Source organism: Porites lutea, chromosome 6 (assembly GCF_958299795.1).
Source record: "Porites lutea chromosome 6, jaPorLute2.1, whole genome shotgun sequence".
Lineage (NCBI taxonomy): Eukaryota > Metazoa > Cnidaria > Anthozoa > Scleractinia > Poritidae > Porites > Porites lutea.
Genome location: NC_133206.1, coordinates 3,388,504 through 3,415,000, shown reverse-complemented (window position 1 = coordinate 3,415,000; position 26,497 = coordinate 3,388,504). Strand labels below are relative to the sequence as shown.

Sequence of the window (26,497 nt, the reverse complement as noted above, 5' to 3'; positions counted from 1 at the left end):
TCAAAGGCCCAAAGCTAGTGGCGCAGTTCCCAATCCCTCCCCCTGGACCTGTTGAGTCAGACAAGTCAAGTATATGGCTGAATGTGTTTTCTTTAGGCTCAGTTATTTTGATTGTAGTGACTTGCAATTGTTTGCCAGATCAACAGACGATTTCTAAAACAAGCACTGACGCAGACAAAAATGAATCAGATGGAGTGGATTCTGTAAATGAGGAACCAATTGCCACAAGAGTGGATTCTGTATCTAAAGAATCAGCTGTTAGCATAATGGATTCTGTACCTGAAGAACCGTCTGTCATTGAAGAACCAGCTGTTAGCATACCGTGTTCCGTCGACAAAAAAATGGGAGGATCTGTACCAACTCTTTCGTATACTTTTAGAGATTCGGTTCTTTGCGAAGACCCCTTGGCAGAAGATTTTACACCGGTACAGAATTCTCGCCGTCTTCGCAAGCAAGCAGCTATGGCCCAAGATAGGCATGTTCACTGCAGAGTTCAAGAACCGTTCAGCTCCGCGATAGAAGGCAAAAAGCAAGAAGAACATGTCACGTCGCAGGGAAACACAGTACCGCAAATTCAACAGATGTACCCAAGTGGAGCTCTCGAAATTCAAGAGAGTACAAACCAAAGAAAACGTGAAGTACCAGGTCACTCAAGTTTTGACTTGGAAGAATTCCCACTCTTGGATGGTTCCAACCTCAAGTCGGCCCATGACCCCATAAAAGCTCCAAACGCCTCAATCAAACTACCGCCTCCAGCTACTATGCTGAATTTAAAAAGTGATCAAAAGCCAGAAATGCATTTAAGTCCTGAAAAACGTTCATCAGCATCCCTTCACGCCTCTAGCAGTAGTGGTACTACTGCTTCTCACACGACAGGTCTTCAAAAAGACAAAAGCAGACAGCCTTTCTTTCCAGTTATCCTCTCTCAGAGATCACAAAGTGACAGTCAATCACATGAAATGAGTGGTCCCACACGGATCCCTCAGGGAGTGGAAGTTGTATGTGACCACTTTCTACAGGATAACCGCACCAAGCCATCAAGTATCCATTTCAAAACCAAGACCTGCAAAGAATGTAAAGATACTGGCCCGTTGCGGTTCGCTGTCTGGAAAGCTACCCACTGCTGTTGGCAACTGATGCGACCATATCCTGCCCTTAAGGTTCCGATCACAGCTACTTTGTCCGTTTGCAGGCACTTTGCAACTTTGAGACCATGTCCTAAGGATCCTTGCACTTTTCCTCATGGCGCTGAAGAATCAGCCATATGGGAAATAGAGAGAGAAGGTGGTAAGTGTGCACGTTACATTGTTAGCTGTGTGTAGCGAAGTAAAACTTGCTGTTGCTTACACATGAAGTACGTTGGACCGCGATGAAATGTAATGAAAGTTTTAACCGCAACACAAGTGGGCCCATTCTCCAATCACTGACTGTTCATCGATACCTAGTTTTGAGGTTCACCTGTCTCGCACAGATAAAAAAGTATATGCACAAATCAAAAGTATTTAATTGAATAAAATGGATAGACAGCGTTATAATTTGGTATTGACAACAGCATTATCTCCCAAGGGTAATATTAGTTTATGAACCTCCCCAGGAAACGTTTTTCTAGGTGGCTGTGTGATATAAATTGTTTCTTGCAAATTTTTTCTATGCCTTTTCCTATTGAAAGCTTTACCAACACCTCAAGAGGTCCTTGCTTTGGCTACTGCAAAGGCTGCTGCCACTGCTGTTAATACTAATTTTCCACCGAAAGAAGAATCATCGAGCTCTTCCGCATTGTCATCTGCATGGCAATTCCCTACAAAAGACAACGATGCGCTTCAAACAACGGATTCGAAACAGCAACCAAAAGCCTGTTTTGTCATGTCATCACTGGAAGAATTCCCAAGGTTGGGAACTGCTTTGTCAACAGGTTCTTCTGACGATGCCACCATGAATATGTCCTCTTCGGTCTGTCCTAAGGGAAGTGACTCATCTAAAACCACCATGGCGGATTCAAACGTGGCTGCCCCTCAGTGGGCACAGGCGAGTAACTTCAACGATACGCCTTTTCCTCCATGGCGTTCGTCACAATCTAAGATGTCTGAATTAAAGCCGACTACTCCTGAATTTATACCAGCTAAAGAAACATACGCAAATTCTCTAATGAAAGACTCAAACTTACATTCCACTGAGAGATTTACTACAGATAACGTAAACAGTGCCAATTCGTCACCTGGAGGAACTAAACCACTCACGCACATATTTGATATTTCCACCACTGTTCCAAGCAGTGACATGGCAAATGTCGAGATTAATCAGAAGATGTCTTCCAATAAATTTACAAAAATTCCCGATGGTGTGTTTGTCGTTTGTGACGACTTTCTTCAAAAAAACCTCAGAATACCAAGGAGCATCCTTAATAAGAGCAAAGCCTGTAGAGGATGTGAGAACCGCTCAAAACTAAAGTACGCCTTCTGGAGTAACAACAACAAACAATGGCAAATAATAAGACAATATCCAGAAAAGGTTCCATCGCATGTTGCTTTCTCGGTTTGCCGACAGTATGCCATTAACACACCTTGTCTGCGGATGCCTTGCTCATTTGCTCACGGCCAAGAAGAATTAGACATGTGGACCTTAGAAAGAGAAGGAGGTAAGTTGGATATATTTTTTTCGTACTATCGCTGACGATAATCTAACGCCTTAAGCACTTTTCACTTTCACTTTTGGACTAGCACACGGTGTCCATCTTATGAAAGATGTACACCCAAAGAAATAGACCAACCTAAAGAGTCCGTTTGAGGAACATGGCCTCGTATAGACGTTTGCCTGCTCCAGGCTTCGAGGTACGGGTAGTTGGCAATCGCATCTTATTCTGAATTATCTTTATATTTTGGAGCCCTTTCTTCTACGTCTTCTATCTGAGAGTCTGGAACAAAGCTGGTACATAAAGGCCAGGGTCCACTAAAAAAGCAGATTTGATTGAATATTACGTTATAAACCAACGGCCTATCATAATCAAAAACAGGGAAACGTTTTCAAAGTTAAGGGTACTTTTGAGCAAATAGAATTAGAATGGCTTGCCTGAAACAAACTTAACTCGATGTTGCTTTTGTCGTCTAGTTCTTCCTAGTCCCCGGGAAACTCTTACTGGATTACCTGAGAAGACAGATGAAAGATCCATTCACATGCAACCACAGTTAAAGTATAGACCCTCGCCACCAGGAGTGAAAGGTGGTGCCTTCAAACTATGCAGAAGGTATTGATGGGGGATTTTTAAGTATTGACCAGACATGAACTTAGCTGAAATGAAAATGTACCATTGATAACCAAGTTCATATAGTGTTTTATATTACCCTGGCAATAATGATATACTAAAGGTCATCCGTGTTTGTCTTTTAAGATTCATTCAATGGCAAAAAACTTTTTTAATTATCACCTTTAACAGTATAACTTATAGAAAGTTAATTCAAAGCTTCAGGGGCGTAGCTACCTGACACACGGTACGCACGTGCGAACCTGTAAAAGTCGTCCGCAAAAGAGATATAAAATGAACAAATAATAAAAAATTAATAAAAAGTTAATTCTGAAAAGAAATCAAAATATCTAAAGGTGATTGTTTTAGGAGCACAGTTTGCCTTAATTCATTCAACTCTGCTTGGTTTTTTTTATTATTATATATTTTTTCTAAACAAGGGATCGTTTTTTCCTCTCTACCCAAATGTTTGTTTCCAGAGAAACGAAGTAATTCACTGATGGACCGAATCTTGGATGACATATATATCTAGTTAAAAGATGGCAGGCGTTTTTACCAAAACGCTCGGATTCTGAACAACTCGAGAGCGACGGAAACGAGAACGTCAAACGAAACCAGCCCGATAAGTAAATGAAAAACAACACATTTTGCACGTGCAACACGCTTTTCTTTACAACCTGTACGACCACGACATTAAATTTCCTTTTGCGACGTTGTTTGGAGGACGTAAACACAGGGGCAAATTCAATTTCTTCTCTAAGTCGAAACTTGGATGCGGTCCCCAAGACTCCGTAGAGACGTTCACCTATATTTGCCAGTTTAAGAGAGTTGAAATAAAAGCGAAAAAGTAAAAAAAAAAAAAACGCATTCATTTTGATGGCTGAGGACGTTTTCGTTGCCGCCGCCGTCGTCGTTACTAAGGTGCCCTATATTCTTGAAAGTGACAGTTCCATTTTGGTTCTACCACAAGCTCGTATGATCAAATGCGGGAAGGTATCCGAATTCGTTGGGCAAATTGTTTACATTACAAAACATTGCATCGGATTCACTCTAGATTTCGGATGCGAAATCTTTAGAGACGACCAAATTGGATTCACGTGCGCTACATCTGCTTAAAAACGCCAAAAAAAACCAGTAACAAAATTATCCGGATTCCTGACGAATCCGGAAAAGTGTGTAGCCTTATTGTATCATGGACTAAAATACGCGACATTGTATTTTACAGGTTGCTAATGTCATTTCATATGCAGAAAAAACGCTTAGGCTTAAATCTTTAATCAAGGAATTTTTTTCCTTTTTTGGGGGGCGGGGGGGGAGAGAGGGGGCAAAGCTATTTGGAGAATTGTGCGTAGCCCTGAAAAAATCCTAGCTACGCCCATGTGCTTGTATTGAAAAGTACCGTTAGATCCATACTTCTTATGCTCTTCTCAGAGAAAAATCTCGTCTTATGAAACCAACATTTAATGCGAATCTCGAGATAAACGTATGATTGTTGTACTCATTCGTAGCCAGCTGTCACAATACATAGTTATACGAGTTCAGTACGTTAATTTCCCTTGTTTGAATTTCAGTTGTCACACTCATGAACGATGCCGATTTGGGAGAGGATGCCTGTATGCTCATTCTTATGGGGAACTTATGGAATGGCAACAAGAATACCTAAGAAAAGAAAGGGAAAAACTCAAAAAAAAGCTTCAGGACAAAGATGAAGTTCTTTCTATGGAAATGACAACAAATATCTTAAAAGGCCCAGAAGAAGATGTAAGTGTTATAAATGTCATTCTATGTGAAACAAATCATACTTTAAAAAACTAAATATATGAAATAAAATGAAATACTGCGACCGTGACCTGATAAAAGGGTACTCATGGCACGAGTCCTTTGATGTAATAGCAACCGCTTTGGAAGTCATTTCTGACGCAGAAAATTTATACGAAATAAATAAGTTACCTTTTTTGGGGCTAGTACAGAGCATTTGCACTACAACGTTCTCCCTTAAGGTATCTCACTACTCAAACATCACTGAAAAATCGTTTCACTGCACGCAGGTTGTAGAATCCCTTCCTGGAGTGGACGTTTCCTGCAATCCACCCGAGCTCAGTGTAAAACTTCTAGAAAATAATGGCAAGGCTACATGTCAATGGGTGTTCAACCTTACATTTAAGGTCAGTGAATTATCAGGAATTTTCTTTACAATATAATAGATCGTTAAAAAATAATAATAATAATAAATACCCCGGTAACAACGCATCTTTTAGTCCAATAACAAATGAATTCGAAGATCTGATTTCCAACGAACAATTTGAAAACGATTGACCAACATGACAAAAAATACAACGAGTTACTCCCTACAGTGGCCACTTACCCCACAGGTAGTCGTTATGGATAGTTTCGACGCTATTATTATTAACAGGAATAGGTATACGAGATTTCATTCTTTTTTAACTTGTTTCTTCTTAAGAGCAGAGACGGATGATTCTCTTTTGTAATGACTTAATTTAAAACTCCAGACCGCCTGCAAGAGTTACTGATCGCATCTGAGCCGCAAGGAATGTATTTCGGAAGTCGTTATTGACACAGTGATTGTATTTTTCATGACTTATATAATTCTTAATGTTATAAAGTGCTTAATTCTTACTTCAAATATTTCTGTAAATTATGTGCATATTTTTAAAGTTGAATAAAATTATTGTTAATTATAAATTATTGTTATTACTGTTATTATTATTATTACTATTTTTATTATGTCGCAGTATGAAACTTTGGAATGCTGTCCACATTATGAGTAGTATAGGGCGCATAGCGTAACCTACACCACTTGAGAAGCTATACTTAGAAGTATAAAAAGGTCGATACGAAACCTAATACAATCCTAAAATACATAGTGATATGAATCTCTCTACTTAAAAAGCCAATTTAGAATATTATTAAATTCTGATACTCTGTAAAACTTTCGCTATCTCTACTAAAAGCTTATACATAGTGATATAAATCTCTCTACTAAAAAAGCCAATTTAGAATATTATTAAATTCTGATACTCTGTAAAACCTTCGCTATCTCTACAAAAACTTATTTATAATAATATCAAACTCTAATGTTCTAAAAAATCTAAGTAAAAACGTCAGCAAGCTTGTGTTTCTAGATTTCTAGAGAAAAAACGAAAGCCTAAAAACTGAAGTCCATAGCGCCCTAACTAAGTATTTATCTTAAATGTTCTAGCAATGTTTAAAGTGTTTGAGATGACCGACTTCTGCATCCGCTCTAGTACGCTCCGTGCTCTCGCTCCAAGTAGCTTCCTCACCGACTTCTCTAGGTGTTTAGAGTAACCCCCCAGTACGTCAATTATTACGTTGTACTGTTCAACCCTGCAACCATTGTATCTCTGCTTCAGCTCCCACATCATGGGCCCATACTTGAGTGTCTTTTCCTCATCTTTCTTAGCTCTACTCTCAATCCATGGGCAGCTCATTTCAATTGTGCAGACTTCTTTCCTCTAGTGGCTGACAAGTCGTGCGTCGATCCGATTTGCTCTAACTTCGTGGTGCTCTGCATAGATGGGAATATCCCAAAACGCCTCACTCGTGGTGTTCTGGTAGGCTGGTTTTGGCATCACCGGTGAGTACCATGGTGGAACCTCTTCCATTAACCCATGCTCTCGCAGGAGCTCAAAAAACAGAATCTTCAAAAGCTGCATTATGCCTGTATAGGTACTTGGTTTGTGCCAGGGAGGAACATCCAGCCAGAACATGTGCAACGCTCTCAGCTACCTTCCCACATAACCTGCATAGAACTTCGCCGTCGGTGGAGGTTTGCGTCTTCTCCTTTGTGTAGAGCTTCGTAGGTAACAACTGCTCATACAATTCATACATGCCCGCGATGGTATGTGTAGGGCATGTAGCCCAACCTTTTAACCATGCAAAGCAGCTGTTTATGCTTAGGCTCTCATCTTCCCATCTGATACGGAATAACTTTCCTTGCCACTTTTTGTCTTTAGCGATCTCCAAGAACTGCTTCTCTTGAGATTGCTTCAACAGATTCCCAGCTCTTGCTGCAGTTACCACCTTTCCTTCTCTTGTAACACACACGGGATTTAGGGTATCAAGCTGAAGTGTGATGTTGAGTTCTTCAGCGTACTTAGCTGCTTCCTTTACGAGCGACTGGTGGCCTGATGCCATGGCGTGTTCTTCAAATTCTCTAACTGCTTCCACAGTCTGGTCCGGGTACTGATACAATTTCAGTAGCGATTTGATTTTAGTGATCTTGTACTCGTGTTCGACTGATCGCAGGCCTCTACCCCCTTTCTCCCTCGGTAGATATAACAAAGAAGTCAGGCTAGCTGGGTGCTTGCCACCGTTCTCAACTATGATCTTCCGAGCTGCTCTGTCCACATCTCTTAACTCTGATAGAGGCCAATGCTGTGTCCACATTAGGTACCGCAGGACCGGGAGTGCATACTGATTATTATTATTATTATTATTATTATTATTATTATTATTGTTATTGTTATTGTTATTGTTATTGTTATTGTTATTGTTATTGTTATTGTTATTGTTATTGTTATTATTATTATTATTATTTTGAATTCAAATCCATGACCTCCCATGATACTGAGTAGGTGCGGTATCCTCTGAGTTAACGGGAAACACTGGGATTTAAACAAAGCCATTTTTATGGTTGTGACAATTTTATCAAAACGTGGAGGCAATGAAAGTGGAAGGAATCAAACGGCGGTCTCTACCTTTGAGGTTCCATCATTATCTTGTTTTATGTTATATATCAACCTTTTCAGTGAATAACCTTCGCATTATTTGTTTCAATTTTTTTACAATGTCAGACAAGTGTGGTAGGATACCTGCGCCATGTACTTCTGCTGTACAGATACCACAACTGCTATCAACTGTCAGAAATTCGCGTCGGTTGCTATCAAGATTATAGAGGCTGTGAAAGCTATAATGTTTGTTACAGCGCTAAACTGAAGGAGTTCTGGTACAAAGCTCCAGACGTTAACAACTTCTCTGGGCGTGCGAAAGTGTCTCTAACTGTCTCGTTTGAGTCTTCTCTGTATGGAAGCTTTGATCAATGCATCGTATTTGACTTTGGTAGGAAACCGTACCTTGTGAGAAGTCTTAATGTTGACGTACACAGCGGGTCTCTGCCGCAAACTTCCATTTTTTTGCAACATGCAACTGCAACAGCTGTTTGGGACGAGCGTTCCATGGATGTAGTTAGGTTTGTTCACAAGACGGGCGAGGCCCTTCAAGGGGAACATTTGTCTCGAATTTATAGCCTTCAGAAACAAGGGAATATAACAGGGGAGGAATTGCGCCGCGACAATTACAAGACGGTTATGCATCAATTGCTGTTCGTGGAAGAAGGATTTATGAAGAGGGAACTTTCAAGGTACAGTAAACATTTGATTTATGCTTACCAGGCAGCCTCTGGAAGTCTTTTAGGAAGTTGTTTCCCTTGGAGGAAATGCGACTCCCCTAAAACACCTTCCTAGAGGGCTATTTACCGCAGGCATCAAATCGCTTTTCCTAGCCAGTTAGAGGAAAATATATGATGGACCCAATGTGAACTGATGTGAGCGTTTAGAGTGCTAGCTCTTTTTGCTAGCGCTCGAAACTTTGCTTCGAAACTTTGCTTCTTTTGCTGTAGAGGTCGAACTTTCCAAAGAAGCTGAAAGTCTACTCCTAGCAGAACAAACTTTAGTTAAAAAGGAATTTCCTTTTCCTGCCAGTGTTCCAACGCGAACCGTTCAACTTGTTTACCCTTAAAAACCAATGTTGGTTTAGAGGACCTATTAGGAGCAGTAACTTCGCCTATATAGCTCTTGTGATCGTTAAATGAGTACGCTTTGAACCCTAGCAAAGGGACAAGCCCAAAGAGAAGAATAAATTTATTTGGTGGTTTTTAAACTCTACTTGATAAGTGTTTTACTTTCTTGATTTTTCAGCTACACTTTAGGCAGAACTCAGCTGCATGCTCAGTGGAGCGTCTTTGACGATATGTCCGGAATGAAGTTTGCCGTAGACAATGAATTGTTTGGTGTCCTTTACCTACAAGAAGAAGATGCTCTTAGACCTGATGACGCAGCAGGGCGTCTCCTTTACCGCAACGTAAGCTCCGTGTGGCTCCAACTGGCTGATAGTGTCTCAAACAAAGTTTATGAAGCTCCTGTGGAGAAAGTAGAGAGTGAATGCGTTGTACTGAGGTTGTCATCCAAAACGGTTTCTGATTTACTTCTCTATGATACCTGCGATGTTTCTGTAAATGCTCAGTTTCAGCTCAACCGATGGCCACTTTGTGAGATGCACGCCGCCATTGACAGGATAACGACAGCCCAGTTGCGTCTTATTTTTCCAGAGCCCAGAGTTCCAGTTGTGAGGAGTGAAGTAAGTGGACTTTATAGATCGAGGAAAATGGTAAAATGCCTTTTCTAGAATGTTTCGTCACTCGTGAAAACAACAGATTACGAACGACAATTTACAGAAAACCGAACACGTTCCGGAAAGGTTACTAAACCTGATGTTTCACTGAACCACAATAACAACGGCTCCTTAGAAAGCTGAATTACTAACTTAGGAAAAAACGCCACTGAATTGCAGTCAACAATATCCAGCGACGTACAAAACGACTTATTGACGGAGTCAAGCAAACCTGACAACAGGACAGGTCGTCGAAACGTCAGTCATTGTCAACAGCAGCCCTGTTAGCCCTATTCAGGACTATGATCACCCGGACGATCATGTTCTAGCCACTTGTTTACCTCTGGGTTAAAACCTTTCACAATTTTAAGTTGTTTGAAGTGGATGTTATGGCATATCATCTGAGTTGATAGTTAATTGTCGTCTTCAATTTTCATTGAAGTATCGGAGCGCATACATCCTCATCAACCATCCAAAAAGGTTTTATGGCCACTAGTGAATATTCCTCTGCACATACATAACTGGCAGTTGTGAGGAGTTAATATGGCGTTTTCATTCCACTTCATTCAACTTCCCTGACAATTTTTCATCTTAATACCTAAATGGATTCTGACTGAGCTGTTACTTGTTAATTACTAATTTTTGCACGAACCTAGAAGATCGCCGTGTGGGGAGAGACGCAATGCTCTCATACTAATTAGGAATATAACAATAAGTGCATCGATTGTGGTTGGTGAAGTAATCCTATATTTTATCGTTCTAGGTAACCATCCGCTGGCGATGGCTTCTTGATAAACGGCTTAACGACAATCAAAAGGAAGTAATCAAGCAGATTGCGTCACCAGAATACAACAGTCCACCTTTGGTTGTGTTTGGTCCTTTTGGAACAGGAAAGACGTTCACACTTAATCAGGCTGTTCGCCTCCTGGTGCAGCTAGACAAGTCACATAGAATCCTTCTCTGTACCCACTCCAATCGGGCCGCGGACATACACGTCGAGTTACTTCACGAATACCTGACCAAACAAAATGGCACTCCTGCAGCAAGGCCTCTAAGGATCTATCAGCCTATGAGAAGGTATTCAATTAAGATTGTCGACACTAACTGCAATACTCAATATGCGTTCCCTTTAAATTTACCCGCCAGGAAAAGAAGTCACACAATTTTTTGTAATTCACATTTGAAGCTCACGCCTGATGCATTCGAAAATGTTAAATATGTTACGGCTCCTAAGCTGACCTTTAAATGGTGTTTTGAACCTAAGAATAGAAAATTTAAAGTTTATAGAACTTTAGGACGTCGGTTCTTTGCAGTTTTATGACCTCTCCAAAATTTTCTTGTGCTAGCGTTTGTAGGTGCTTCTGTGTACAGTCATTTACACCTTCTCACCAATTGTTTCATTTTGCATTTCTGTAGCGGCGACCTACAATTTTAACATACAATATTGAAAGAAAAAAACATTTTGAAAAAAATGATCATCTTTGGTGTCAATTTAGGTTGGAAACAACATCCGAAATAGCAAGGAATTACTGTTTGACCAAAGGCGACATGTTTGTATTGCCTTCTCGTGATGACCTTGTTGAACACCGTGTTGTTGTAACAACCCTAAGTACATCACAAGTGCTTCTGGATCTGCAAGTTCTGCATGGATTCTTCACTCACATTCTTATTGATGAGGCTGCCCAAGCACTTGAACCTGAAGCGTTGACTCCACTCATCTATGCTGGCCCTAACACAAAGGTTGTTTTCACAGGAGATCACATGCAGGTACTATTTTTCATTTTTTTAATATTACACTCCACCACCCTACTAGCTTGTGCTCCCTGTTGCTGTGGAGCTTGAAATAACCGTTACCATCAGAAGAACCGTATTTCACTAAAAAAAAAATGAAAGCAACAGAAATTAAATAGCAGGTTTAAAGAGACATGTTAGAGTGTGTAACCAACTTCAGACGTTATTTAACCGCGGCAGGATTAGCTCAGTTTGTAGAGCGCATGACTGCAGAGCGGGAGGTCGCGGGTTCGATTCCCGCGGCTGGACCAATACTCAGGGTCTTGAAATAACTGAGAAGTGAAGGTACCCGCCCCGTTTGCACTGCAAGCGGCCGCACCTTCGTGTGGCTCGGATGACCACATAAGATTGCGGTCCCGTCTCCAGTTGGAAGTAGAAATAGTGTTCCCAATTAGTACTTTCATGCTAAATACCTTGACCCTCAAATATAGTGCTTATTTTTCACTTTTACACCCTGTTTATTTCCATTTTGTGTCGGAAGTTGCTTTAATTTGTAATTGCCGCGGTATAAATATTTTTAGAAGAGGGAATATATAAATCGATTTGCGCGAACTAGCATGCGACTGAAAGAAGGATGGTTGTGATAATAGCATCTGCTGAGTAAACCTATTCTATTCGTTGCTTTAGATGAGCCCAGAGGTGTATTCACCGGAAGCAAGACGTTTAGGCCTCCAAAAATCATTGGCTGAAAGGCTCTTTGACATTTATGACAAACATGAGGCTCAAGAAGTGAGAGAATACTATGTGTTATTCCTGACGGAGAATTATCGATGCCATCCAGACATCCTGAAGTTTCCCTCTGACAACTTTTATGGGGAGAAACTACTTGCTCGAGGTGGCACCTCTCAGCTAGCGCATCCGAAATACGGTCCTCTGTTGTTCTTTTCAGCTCGTGGCAAGGAGTATAAAGAGCATGACAATTCATATCTCAACTTGTCTGAGGTTTACGAAGTGGTTAAAAGAGTCAAAGAGGTGGCGCATAATTGGCCTACTCGTACCTGGGGTCCTACGAAACTATCTGACATCGCAGTTCTGTCCGCTTACCGCTACCAGGTGACTTCAATACCCTAACTATCCAAACCTAACCTAACTAAGCAGTAACCTTGCGGTTTATTTCTTAGTTTTGGTAAATCGCATGGCTTTTTAAACACATATATTTTACTTTTCTGTGCGTTTAGTCAGTATTAAATCACACATGACGTCAAAATGTGGTATGAAAAAAAGCGGCACATGAGCAGCAGGCGAGTTTATCACCGTACATGACAAGTTCAAACTGTGTAGCGATGACACATAACTATGAAAATTGTTTTGAAGATGCCTTCCTGTTAAGGCATTTTCAAGTCGCCAAGAACTCTTTTTGTCTCGGCTTCTCGTTTTTTTTTGCTTTCAAACAGCTCATGCTAAATTTTTTTTCAAGGTGTTAACTTTCTTAATCCTAAATTATCTCAAAACCGCGCGCCGTAATGTCATCGTACATGTGTCTGTACTCTAATAGAACATGGGCAACGACCTGTCACAGCGCTCGTAGCATTCACTAAATTGTATAAACCAACTATAACAATGCGCCGTGAACTCTATCCGTCAGACTGTTCATAAAGAGCCCGGAATGCAGACCCGGAACTATGGTGAACCTTTCCTTTAATATTGGGTAGGGTTTGGCCGTTCAACCACAGTACGGTTATAACTCCTACCTTCAGGCATTGTCTTAAGAAGCATAGTTACGTATACTCAGTTGTTCACGTATTTACCGAAGAACGTTCAAACAAGAAACGAGTCCCACCACACATAATTGTTACAATATATAATATCAATTCATCCTCGACGTTTAGGTTCAAACAATTCGTAACAGCCTGAGGAAGGAAGCAGACTTGAAAGACGTTAAAGTGGATACAATTCACAATGTCCAGGGTAATGAACAATTTTCCAAGATCCGTTTACCATTGAAAGCGACCTTTTATGTTATTTCATGTTTACTGTTGAAAATCAGAGCTAGGAAAAACCTAATGCGGGCTAGGAGCAAAATGGATAAATACCACTAATACAGCTAATAATATGATAAAGTAATCTGTTAATTGTATGCAATGCGCCATTCCATTGATTGTGACCTTAAAAGGCCCTTTGTCATCACTGATAAAGAAATACCTATTCCCTAACTTACATTGGTCAAAGAACCTCGGCGACATTTTAAAACTCGTCTTATACTTAACTGGATACAGCAACCTTTGTTTAGCTTGCCATGTGAGATTCAATACAGTATAAAGTAAAACTGTGATCTATAAGTGCAACCGACCGAATGGGCATGTTTATTTGAGTGATGGGACATGCTAATATTGTAAGCTTTCATTCCATTTCAGGAGAGGAATTCCGTGCACTTTTTATCAGCACCGTGCGTACATTTCACACCTGTAAGCCTCAGCAAGAAGACGTACGCGCCAGTGGATCTGATCGACCTTTATATTGGGAATTTTTGTCTGACCCAAAACTACTTAACACGGCTGTTACAAGGGCGAGATGTTTGGTTGCTGTCGTTGGTGATCCCGTTTCACTTTGTACGGTTGGAGAGTGTCGTAGTATTTGGAGAGACTACATCAAGAGATGCAACGAGAAAGGAGGCCTTTATGGGGTCACAATGGAAGAGCTCGACAAAGAAATAAATGCTGCGATCGCCGGTATCGAGCTTAATCCCAAAGCAGAACCGTTTGTTCCAAAAGCTCTTTCAATGCCAGAAAAAAGTGTTAATACAGAAGAGACAGAAGAGACACAGAAGGACAAAAATGATGGGAAAGAAGGCAATGAGAAAGGACAAGAAATTTCTGGCAAAAGTGATGCAAAGTTGGATGAAGACAGTCTTAATGTAAACGATCAATGTCATAGTGGCAAATTCATCAATACGAGCCAAGACATCAACCATCAAACAAAAAAAGTCGATGAGGTGGATGAGAAAGACGATGAAGAGAGAATTGTTGAACCAGGAGACTTTCAGGATGATCTCCTTGACGATGAGACAGTATCGCCCAGAGATTTGGATGAAATAATTTTGGCGTTTGTGAAGAAATGCGAGGAGACATTACAATCAGATGCAGCGCGACTGTCAATGTTTCAAGATTCCGAGTTTCCTCCCTTAGAAGCAACTGGATCAAAAGCGATTCGTCCTCAAACAGATGCAAATAGCTACCGGTTCTCAGTCGGGGGTAGAGAGAATCTCAAAGAATTTTTTCCAGAAATACATGTTATCAACGGTCGAGTTGAAGTGCATCTTACCAACCTGGGATTTTACAGTTCTCCTTCAGAAAGGGCGAAACGAATCATCGCCTCTACGAAACAACAGGAATTTCTGGATCCATATGTGCTGAGACAACTTCTGAGTGATGAACCGGACAAGTACAAAGTCTGTAATCTCCGTTTAAATCCGGAAAAATCCCAGGTGGGTTATGCTGAGATAGAAGACACAGAAACTCCAGACATTGAAATAAAGGGAAGAGTTCGTCAGGCTTTCGACAGAGACAAGGTTGTGTTAGAACTTATTGAGAAGAGGACTCGTTCAAATGCCGATAGCGGGGAATGCCGGTTTCAAGGAAAGGTCGTAGGTAAGCATTTATTGTGCCAACTATCCACAATCTACATACAATATACACGTTTGTTAAGAAGTAGTTATGCCATCACAACGGGCCTAAAGCGAAAAAGTGATACCGTTTTCAATATTAGAATTTTAATAAGTAGTTAAGTATCCTCCAAACTTTTCTTCAAATACGTTTAAACCAGTGGGTACACCAAAGGATGTGTATCGTTATAAATTTCTGCCGTTAGGGTGATCAAAAAGAAAAGCAATGAACATCTAGAGACAACTAATTGGAACAGCGTACCATTGCAAGGGAAACGGGGAGTAAAGGCCCCTTGGCACTCCCGACTTTCCATGAGGTCGTCTTCTACCACCTGCTTATGTTGTACCAAGTAAAGGTGTAAAATTTTGACATTAACCTTTATTTTAAACTGAAATGTAAGATCTTACTTAGTGAATAGATTTTTTAATCAGTAGCCATTGAACTTCACAGGTGTATTGGAGCACATTATCAGCCCACATGAACGCCAGTTTGTCTGCACTACTGATTACCGAAACCCTGCTTTAATGTTGCCTATTAACAAGTCAGCTCCAAAACTGGTCAACCTTTCAGACAAAAGCTGCAAAGATATTCCAGTCTACAGAAAGGATCAAAATAACAGAGCTATCCAAGTCAAAATGATAGAAAGAGAGAAAGTTCTCAGTGGAAAATATTTGTTTGTTGTTAAGTACCTTCAGTGGAAACGGGAATATTGCTATCCTCTGGGAATTATCGTAAGGATGCTGCCTCGAGGTGAAGACTTCAAAAGCAGCTTAGAGATTGCATACGCAGAGCGTGGAATAAGAAGAGTATTCAAAGAAGATGCCATGAAATATGTCAAAGAGAAATTCCCACCACAGTGGTTGATCCCTCAGAATGAGTACGCCACAAGGACTAAGATCGACAAAGCTTTCACCATTGATCCTCCCACATCCCTGGATCTTGATGATGCACTTACGATAGAAAGCCTTTCTCTAACCACCTTCCGAGTAGGGATCCACATTGCAGATGTCAGTTTCTTTGTTACGCCAGATTCTCCACTGGATAATGAGGCATTTTTGCGTTGCACCTCCTATTACCCGGGAGAGGGGCAGAAGAATTTGCCAATGCTACCCCATGAGCTGAGTGAAGGTCACTGCAGTCTTCTGCCTGACAAGGACCGTCTTGCAGTTTCAGTATTTATCACGCTAGACAAAGACGGAAATGTGACTGAAGAGCCAAAAATACAACGCACCATTGTCAGATCATGCTGTCAGTTAAGTTATGCAGAGGCTCAAATGATTATAGACAAGAGGGAAATTGGTTACAAGCAGGTTACAAAGGAGATAGTGGATAGCGTCAGGCAATTAAACGGTTTGGCTCAAATGAGAAGACGTCATCGACTGGGAGACGAATCGTTTGACCACTGGCAGAACGAGGAGAGTGGAGAATATTTTGAGGCACACGAGCTAGTTGAAGAAATGATGATTCTTGCTAATGAAGAAGTGGCGAAACTTCTTTCTAGAAAATGCCCTGAATTGGCTCTCTTAAGAGTACAGCTACCTCCAAAAGACCTTAGACTGGCGGAGTGGGTTGAAAGACATGGCAGATACGTTAGATTGTCACTTCAATTATCAGGAATTTTCAGAAACAGTACAAGTGATGAAGCATCATCTTTGGCGCTGTTGCATTCCGATAAAACCATGTTCAAAATTCAGAGATGGGTTTGGAATGGAATCTGTCAGGCAGCAGAGTTGAAAGATTTACCAACCCTGCGACACTTGATTTGCCACGAGCGCAACCACCCTCAAATTGCCGCAGCTCAATCCCAGTTTCGACGGATTCAGTCCCAGTCTCGTTACGTCTGTGAAGGAGAGCAGCCTCCTGCAAATATCCAACACTTCTCCCTTGGTATTCGATCATACACTCATTTCACGTCTCCAATACGACGATATATAGATATTGCAGTTCATCGCCTCCTACTTGGTTTGGAGTCCCCATGTTGTCACAAAGATAACATATCCAAGGATGACATGACAAAAGTTTGTCGACGCTCCACGTTTCTTACTGACAACCAAAGGAGATTTGGAAAGGATTGTAAAAGGATTCGATTGGCAACTACGCTGCAACAACAGTCCCATGTGACAAGAGTTTTTATTGAATCTATCGAAAAGCAGTCAATCAGTCTCTATATTTGCAACCCAGAAGACGACCACCTGGCGGGTAAGCAAAAACGAATGTTTATCAGTGATATGAATCCCGTCGCTCTGACCGAAGAAGAATTTGGGACAGATGGAGAAAAATGCCTTGTTCTCACGTGGAAAATCAGAAGGTACATAGCACCAGATGGCCTCCGAAATGTAAAAGAAGAAAGCAACTCTGTATTATCAGATCAAACGGGAGTCCAAGAAATAGCGGAGATTCCCTCGGACATGTGGATTCAAGTATTGGATACCGTAAGGGCCAACGATATAGACAAATTGCCGGGCATAATTAAGCAAATGGAAGCCCGTTTAAGTATTATGTCTCCTTCCAGCACAGAAATGAAACGAACCCAGCATACACTGCCTGAACACACCCGAGGTGATCCTTACAAGCACCCTCATTACGGTGAAAAAACGTCTCAATCTTCGAGCGAACCATATTTCCATTTTTACGAGATGAAGCTTGCACTGAGGAAGTATCATTTCTTATCCGTGCAACTCTGCCCACACATGACGCGTGGAATACTTCAACCAGATATACAGATGGTAAACTTGAATCCCTATCTAAATATCTGCATCGAACATCGAAAATACCCACGAGAATCATTTGCGCACACTGCCAGACATCAGGCGTCAAGAGAGCAATACAAGTCTATTGATGAGTACATGAACGCGTGGAAACCAGTCCTTGCGATGGAGGCCGCAACGGAAGCGGTGAAGGAAAATGATGGCTTTGTCATTGAGCACCTTAGCGTGGAATGGGAAAAGGAAGACGAAAGTCTTACTGGGTTCTTTACTCTCACCTTGGTCTACTGCAAAAACAGACAAGTGGAATTTTATCCAGGAGACCTAGTGTGTGTTCGGGTACCTTGTCCTCCTAAAGAGTGTTCTTCTTTTGAAAAGCAAGGCCAACAGCAGGTAATATCCATTCCAGCTCTATCGTTTGCTTTCCTTATTTAGATCCAAAGAACTGTAAAATTAACTTTTGATGTTTAGTTGAAAAAGAATCACAGTGCTATTTTGAATCCAGATGTTTGTTCTAACTTTTAATAAAGTTCTGACTCCTTTATTTTCTATAAGTCGTGTTCCTCAAGTTACTCACACCAAGGTAGCTTCTGGGTGAGCCACTGCATTATAGACGAGGTGATTGAAGTCAAAAAGGAGAAGGTAGAGGTTACAATGAAACATCATCAGGCGGCATCTAATATCCCAGCAGAGATAACTTATGGAGGTAGTCACAGATGTACCCTTGAGCTTATTCACAGAACACTTCCACAAAGGTAGGACATTTGTTTTATCCTTACAAAGATGTATTTTACCCAGAACTAAAAATACAGTTTTAGACGTAACCACTCGAAAATTGTTGATCATTTACGGTATTAGCCTGAAGTTCATCCGATTGCTTCGAGTCGTTTTCTCCTCTCAATAACGTCTGAATCGACCGGTCGTTAATGCCGTCCAGTGACGTCACTCACTACCCGAAAACCGCGTAGTGATTTTGATTGGTTTATTGTCTAAAGATTCGAATAATTAAGTATAATTATGAAAAATTTTAGCGGGATTGTCGCTTGATATTCAGCGGATCGCTTCTCTGGCATAGTTCAAACATTTTGATAAGCTTAATCTTTATCTTAAACAGCAAAATTGCCCTTGTCTTCGAAACTGAAATGCTAAATTGAATTGCGAATGAAGAATCATTGCGGAGAGTCGGTGGGTTTTCCATTTAGAGCCGCTTTGTGGTTTCGACGGCCGGTGATTTTGTTTACGCGAAGTTTTCTGAGATCAATGTTATAATTTGACCTTCTTGCTATTTTAACCGTCAAGTGTAATGATTCTCTTAGATATTCTTTCGTTGTCTCCTTGTTTTTTTTTTCTTCGGTAAGGACCAAATAGTTTCTTTTCAATTAGAGCAAATCATTGTGTTTTTGAACTAAGTGCTCCGTGTGTGTGTTTATTTCATTGCGTGATTGCGACCGAGTTTGATTATAGAATTTAGTACAACCAGTTCAGAGTTGTACTGCATGCAGTTGATAGTTTGAACGTTGAACATGAATTACGATCGAAAAAAATAAAGCAGTTTTGTATCATGCAGACATTTCCAAACGATATTTCTCCGTTTGCCACTTGAAAATCGTGTGTTACTTTTTTCATGAATTAAAAGCAAAGGTCAAGGAGTAGTGACGTCACTGGACGGCATTAACGGCCGGTCTATTCAGACGTTACTGAGGGAGTAATAACGACTCGAAGTAATCGGATGAAATTTAGGCTATTACGGTATTAGTTAAACAAAACGAGTTATTGTCAATGATGATGACCTTGGAAGTAATATTGTGGTATTCTTATTTTTGTATTCCTTCCTTATTTCTGCAATTTGATTGGCTTAGAGCACTGTTATTTCTGCAAAATATAGTGTTTTTACCATGACGTCATCAAATTCTAAATTCAAAATAGAGCGGCCCTCTGAATTCTTATGTACACCAGGTTGAAGGTGACCGAAAAATACATCTTTGTAGAAATTTCCAGCCCCGTAGCGTCTTTTATTTTGAAAATAATTAAAAGCGTTTTGAATTTCCAAATTTTCACAGCGCGTGATAACACGGTGGTAGCCTCGGAAGAGGTTCTCGCTCTCTTTATCATTTTCAGCACTTTATTCATTTTAAGCGGTACAAAATGTGTTCATACGCATGTTCATTAGCTTACAAGTAAAAAGAAAGCATTTTTTATCGCAAAAGTGAAAGCCTGGTATCTTTGTTGATTTCCGGCCGCCGTATTAATGTCCCATGTTGGCACACCACCCGCACAGACCTGAGACTTGGACATGTACATTGTATATTTATGAGTCTTTGGTAACATTTCATTTCCTTGGCTTCTTTCGTTCAACGGTTTCAAAGTTATTTTTTATTGCGCGACAGTGAAAACACTCTTTAAAATATTACAGTTAAAGAAGCAATGGCGGATGATTTCCAGATTTTCGAGTTGAAGAGGGTGAAGAACTCAAAGAAACTTTAGAAAATCAAAACTCTAAGAAAGTGCATCGACCTGGCTTAAAATTTCCCAACACATTTACTTGCTTATGAAACGAAACAGCTGGAAGAAACGTCCTAAAAGTTCGTCGCTGAAATCCGTAACGGAAGGTACAGTGTACGAGCTCGAACATTTGAGAGTTATGCTGGCCTCATTGGACTGATACCTAAAAGAAAAGGATGCCGCCTTATTCTCAATTTTCGAACTGCAGAAAATTCATTGAAATAAAAGCAAGGCTTCTTTCTCAAAAAGCTTTCTGTAAAAGGTCTAACACTTTAAAGGCATTCACCTGTCGAAGAGAAGAGTTGTTATGGTCTAAAGGATTGCTTGGAAGCCATTCTCCATAGTAACTGATACTGATACATGGTGTGGTTCTTGCTAACCCTGCACCTAGATTTGGGGAGCTGTCAGGAACGCCACTTCATATACATTAACGATTTCTCCTTCAGCGCAGACGACAACTGCGACGAAAACAGAGTTGAATTCGTCACTTACGAAGAAAAACCCCCGAAAACTCGCCAAGATACTTGAAGATAGTAAAACTAAGAATAAAGATGTTTGCTACAAGTGGAGAGATGTGTTTTGTTAAACTGTTTTTTTTAAAAATATGTCTCTGCAACGAACACCCGAAGAAGTGCGAAACTGCCGTCGATATTATCTTGCTGTGAATAAACGACCCAAGACACATTTGTGTGGCATAAGCGTCAACAGCTTCATTAAATAAAAGCTATTGAAATTACTTGTAACAATTTTGCAATATAACTTGTGGTATTCATAACTAGTATCACTACAAATCATGCTGTTACTCTACTAATAGTTAACCTCCTTGCAGACGAATGTATGCAGCACTATGCGTCAATCTGCGACACTCGTCAGAACTTGTTCATGCCATTTGCAAAGGAGAAGAACCGAAGAGAGGTATGCAAATTAATTAACAAGAATCAACGTTCTTTATAAAAAAGGGTTTGTGAAAAATCGTCGTTAACTGAACTTGGTATCGTCATTAGACGGTGCATAGCAGTTATGCATTTTTTTTTCAAACTTGCTTGCCCAAAAGGGAAAATTCAAAATTGCCGCAAGCGTTTTGCTGTTATTTCTCGGTGTGCTATTTACTTTCTTTCACCAAAATAATCCTGAAATCACTCCCGGACCGGTTTTGTATTGAGTGTTTGCGCCTTAATGTAAGAAGCCACACCTCGCTCAAATTCTTTTTCTTTAGATATCTCGGCCAAACGATCTTCATTGGAAATTGAAATTGCACCTTCTGGGTCGTTCTCTCCGACAACCAAAACAGCTAAGGTTTAGTTAACATATCTACGTAAAAACTGGTTTGCCCAGCGTAATAAAACGTCGTGACTCTGAATCACTTATTAACTCCGTTGTTTTGGCATGGTTACAAAATATGAAAAACCATCACAATTGAAAAAGATTCTGAAGCTGGAGACCTGGTTAATGCCATCTATTTCAGCATGGAATGTTGGAAAAAAGAACGTGAAAAGTCGACTCACTTTTCATAAGTGTATTTCTGTATCCCTTAGAGAATCATCGCCAATGCAAAACAACCTGTTTATCTTATCTGCCCTCAAAGATTGTGATACATCATATGACCTCACTCTTCGTGGCATGTCTGTAAAATAGCTAATTAGCTAATAACCTGGGCCACGTTTAATAAAGATTATTGTATTGTATTGATAACCCTCACACATGCTTTCGCACATACGAAAGAAAAAAGTTTTCTTCCCTGCTCGACAGCTACCGCAGGATTAATGTCTTTCCAAATAATTTTTAATAGAAATATTTGGATCCCTTCCTCCCGACTTGTCCTTGGAGCAGCATGAATTCAAACGATTGAATGACTACCAAGAGGCTGCAGTGAAGGAAGCACTCTCCAATCCGTTTAGTTTGATTCAGGGACCACCTGGTAGGTAATTTCAACAAAACTTTCACTAGGTTTGTAACGACCAGACCTAAGTGATAACGCTGCCGATAAGACGAAGGTGGTACGCATTTTTGTTACTTATGAAAGTTTGCCCCTTGTTGTTTCCGTTATCTCACTCAGGGACTGGAAAAACTGTGACGGGTGTGCACATTGCTTACTGGTTCGCTCAACGAAACCAAAGGTTGACTTACAAGGTTTTGGAAAAAGGCAAAAGAAAGAAAGAGGGCGAAACAGCGTACAAAGCACCACCCCAACTTATTTACTGTGGACCATCTAACAAGGCCGTGGACGTCGTTACCGGTCAGTTTTATGAATGATTTGCACTAGAAATACGCCTTGTGTAGAAGCTCTGATAAAAAGCTTTCATTTGGAGAATAACGGAGACTTACTTGAGTTGAATTAATCAGTACTGCTTTCCTTTCTTGTTCTTATTCTTTTACGTAGGACGTAGTGAGCATAAATTCATCGAAAACATTTAATAAAACGTGTTTTCTTTCTTTCAGAGTATCTTATGAAAATTCCTAGTTTGAAGATCCTGAGAGTTTACAGTGATCAAATTGAGCAGAAGGAATTCCCAATTCCTAACAAACTGAAACCAGCCAGAATCACAAGAAGTGAGGATGAACTTAAAATGTCCAGCGAAAAGATAAGGTCCGTTTCTCTTCATCACTTGATTCGAAGTGGCGTTTGCCCATATGCAGAGGAGCTGCGGAAACTTGAAGAAGGTTTTGCTGAGGATAAAGCAAGGGGCGAACCTATCAGTGAAGAAGATGTTGATAAGTATTGCAAAGTACGTTAAATGAGTCTTCATTGCATTAAGAATATGACATTTTCTAGTAAAAGTATTTTAGCATTTTCTGCATTACTAACAACGCTATGGACTTTAAGGGAAAGAGAGAAAGAGTCAAGTCTAAAAGCAAGATCTACAAGTTACATTGTACATTTCCTTTTTTCCCTTATAGCTTATCGGACATGCAGAACGGTGGGCGCTGGAGGAATCTGGTGTCCAGATAATCTTGTGCACATGCGCAACTGCTGGTAGTCCCAGGATAGCCAACTCCTGTGACAATATCCAGCAGTGTATCGTGGATGAATGCGGCATGTGCTTAGAGCCTGAATCACTCGTGCCGATCACGAGCTCAGGAGCGAGACAAGTTGTTCTGATTGGTGATCACAAACAGCTGCAACCTGTCATTCAGGATCAAGTGGCCAAGGCGCTTGGTTTGAGTGTTTCCATGTTTGAGAGACACTCCAAACGAGCTAGGATGCTGCAGCTGCAGTACAGAATGGTAAGTTGAGTCGAGTACCCATGATAAGATTTTTAAATCTTATATCGACTCAAAACCTGAAACTTCTATGAGGAAACCATAGGACTTTTTTCTGGTGTTTTCATGAGGAACCAAAGGGTTGACCTCAGGCAGCAATCAAAGTTTACGTGAAGAACATTTTTAAGGGTATTGAACAGCTTCTGCGCGATTTGTGAGGGAAATGTAGCTTTACATGATAATTTAATACCTTGTTCTTTTTTTTTTCACTACAATTCATGTCTCATTTGATTGTACCTTGTATACCTCCGTCAGTAATTGATATTTGAAGTGACATCAATATTTAAAGAAACCTACTTCTTTATATAAATCACCCTAAAAAACACTAATCTATTACTATTCCCTCGGATTAGCACAAAGGAATATGCGAATTCCCTTCAAAGGAATTCTATGATGATAAACTCCAGACTGCTGAAGTAGTCAACTCGCGTCCTCCTAGCCCAGTATCCTTTTGGCCTGCTCAGGTTCGTCGGAGAAGAGATCTTCCCATTGTCTTCTGTCATGTGGAAGGTCAGGAGGAGTCTTCTGTGATAACCACATCAGAAAGTAATCAGGAATCCAAGAGGAACATGAAAGAAGTTAGGAAGGTGGTAAGTACGGAATCTTTACGCGCTCACGCGCGCGATAGAGTTCAACGCTTGTCTAAGTTCGTATCAAGGGGGACAAACCTGGAAAATTCATGTCAGTTATTTTCAACTCAAAGGTCTGAGACAGTTCTACATTGACGAGTTCTCCTTAGAGAAGCACTGAGGAGATCTGAAACTTTATGCAGCATTTTTGAAAGTAAAAGATCCAAATTTTCCCTGCATAGACCATTTAACTCTACCCTTTTGGGCAGGAATCTCGTTAACGTGATTCGGTGGTTTTGCACTGCGCCTCTCTTCCTGCGCATAACGAGTTAGCCGTCGTGTAAAAGGGGAAGTGGAGACCTTATTAAAATTATGATAGTCGAAGAGAACCATTATTGGAATTTTCGATTGCGGCTGCCTCTGGGCTAGATGAGACTCAAAGTGTTAAGAATGTGCATAAGGTAAGCGGTAAGCGTTTTGCCTAGTTCGACTTCCTCATCGAGAGCTTAGATAGTGGACGTTTAGCTTGTAATTATGCAGATTCAATTTCCTGCTTCATTCATTATCAAACAGAAGGTAAAAGGCAATGACATCATCGGCTTCAATATATTCCTGTCCTTCTTAATGAAACTCCTGCCCCCCTCAAAAAAAGGGTAAATTCGGGCCTTACTATACTACTCTGCTCAGATACACCTCTTATCAGTTCTAGTGTAGGTACAGTTTTTCTTTACATAAAGGTAAAATTAAAAGAAGCCTGCAGGCCCACCAATAGTGAAGCCCTTTTAGCCTTGAAGGCTGAACTGAAGCACGGGCTGTACTCCTGAGGTGAACAAACTTGCTTGAGCCTTAGTAAATTCTTTAAACCCTACCAATTTTTAGAATCAGTCTGGCTTATAGTACCCGCAAATCGGAGCACCGTTTCTAGCTTATTATTGTGTGTGATGTGAGCCCCAAATGACGTTAACTGACGACAGCTTCGAAGACAACATTTAACATATATAATACAAAAAGCAGCTAAAGCTAACGAGAGGTAGTTTTAAAAAAGATTAAATACATTCATGTTATATGGCTTCTTTATTCCACACCTGAAGGGACTGATTTCACAACGGCAAAAGGAATGTTCAGCCCAGTTTGTCTGCTTGTTTCTCGTCTAGGTGCAAGTTGCAAAATACCTTGTCAATCGTGAATCAGTGCCCAAGTCAGATGTGGTCATATTGTCGCCTTACAGAGAGCAGCGAAGTAAAATCAGCGAGTTATTAAGAGGGGCGTACGACGGCATCCACGTCACAACTATCACGAAAAGTCAAGGTACGACATCGACCAGAAAGATTGATAAATAGCGCGGAATTCCATTTGCCTTGTTTCTATACCTACGATCCTTTAACAGATGATCGTATAACCCTCTTTACCTCAAACGCTCTGAAAGCTAAATACCATTTACATGTCTGGCATAATTGCGATCGAAGAGAGTTATCCAACTTAAATTATCATTGACTTATCAGTTCAAAATATTGGCAAGTGTATGAGTAATAAAAAAACATAGAGTGGTTTTCCTAAAACATGAGTTAATTTCGTAATTAAATTTCAGGAAGTGAATGGGATTACGTCATCATGTCTTTGGTTCGCTCCCTAAAGAAAGAAGAAATCGACCCAGAGCCCTCCCTCAGCTGGCTCGGTGAACACTTGGGATTCTTAAGAGACGAACATCAAATGAACGTGGGACTCACACGAGCACGTAGAGGGCTTTGTATTATCGGTGAGAAAAACCGCGTTGTTGCTTTTTTTTTGCCAAGCAACCATATTAATTGGCAGTATTCTCATTTGACAAAAAAACTCAAACAGCCATTTTGCGCCACTGATTGTTTTTGTTTTGTTTTTAACACAAAGCGCACCAATTAATATAACGTACAAAAGTGATGAGGGATTAGCCAAAGGGCGTGATTTTCATCAAACTACAGTTACTGATTCGGGAGATTTAGACCCTGTTTACATGGAGTGGGGGACCCCGGTCTAGTGGGGTAGGTTTCTTTTGTTTTGTGTCCTCCAGAGCGTGAAAACAAAAGAAACCAACCTCACTAGACCGGGGTCCCCCACTCCATGTAAACAGGCCCTTAGTGTCCGAGTGGTCTCATTGTTTTATTGTTGGCTTGTCTAGAAGCTTCTAGATGGGTGTTCAACCAGTTTAATATTCTTGTTCTGAACAAACGTATTTTCTCCCTTAGGAAACAAAAATCTTCTTGGGATGGACGAAATGTGGAGCAAGTTGATAGAACACTATGAAAATAATCACTGCCTTGTGGACGAGTCATGGCCCTGGACATAGTGAAATCGAACTGAGTCATAGTCGTTAGTTAGAAGTAAATCGTAAGGGAGCTTACGTAATATCTGTGTCAGTTCTAA

At 40.5% G+C, this 26,497-nt stretch overlaps 1 protein-coding gene and 1 pseudogene across 1 annotated transcript; one reads left to right on the top strand and one right to left on the bottom strand.

The window, feature by feature from the left end:
• Positions 1–2,426: 2,426 nt before the first annotated feature.
• LOC140940362 (3'-5' exoribonuclease HELZ2-like) lies at positions 2,427–26,497 on the top strand. Its single transcript, XM_073389312.1, has 22 exons — positions 2,427–2,635; positions 3,106–3,241; positions 4,810–4,999; positions 5,287–5,403; positions 8,074–8,639; positions 9,196–9,634; positions 10,431–10,744; positions 11,164–11,434; positions 12,086–12,511; positions 13,288–13,366; positions 13,813–15,045; positions 15,511–18,158; positions 18,321–18,520; positions 21,097–21,182; positions 22,057–22,185; positions 22,324–22,503; positions 22,707–22,993; positions 23,166–23,492; positions 23,882–24,118; positions 25,252–25,405; positions 25,686–25,853; positions 26,320–26,497. Exons 1-22 carry the CDS (start codon positions 2,572–2,574, stop codon positions 26,418–26,420), a joined length of 8,352 nt encoding a protein of 2,783 aa, XP_073245413.1. The 5' UTR covers positions 2,427–2,571; the 3' UTR covers positions 26,421–26,497.
• LOC140940364 (uncharacterized) lies at positions 6,433–7,693 on the bottom strand (annotated as a pseudogene).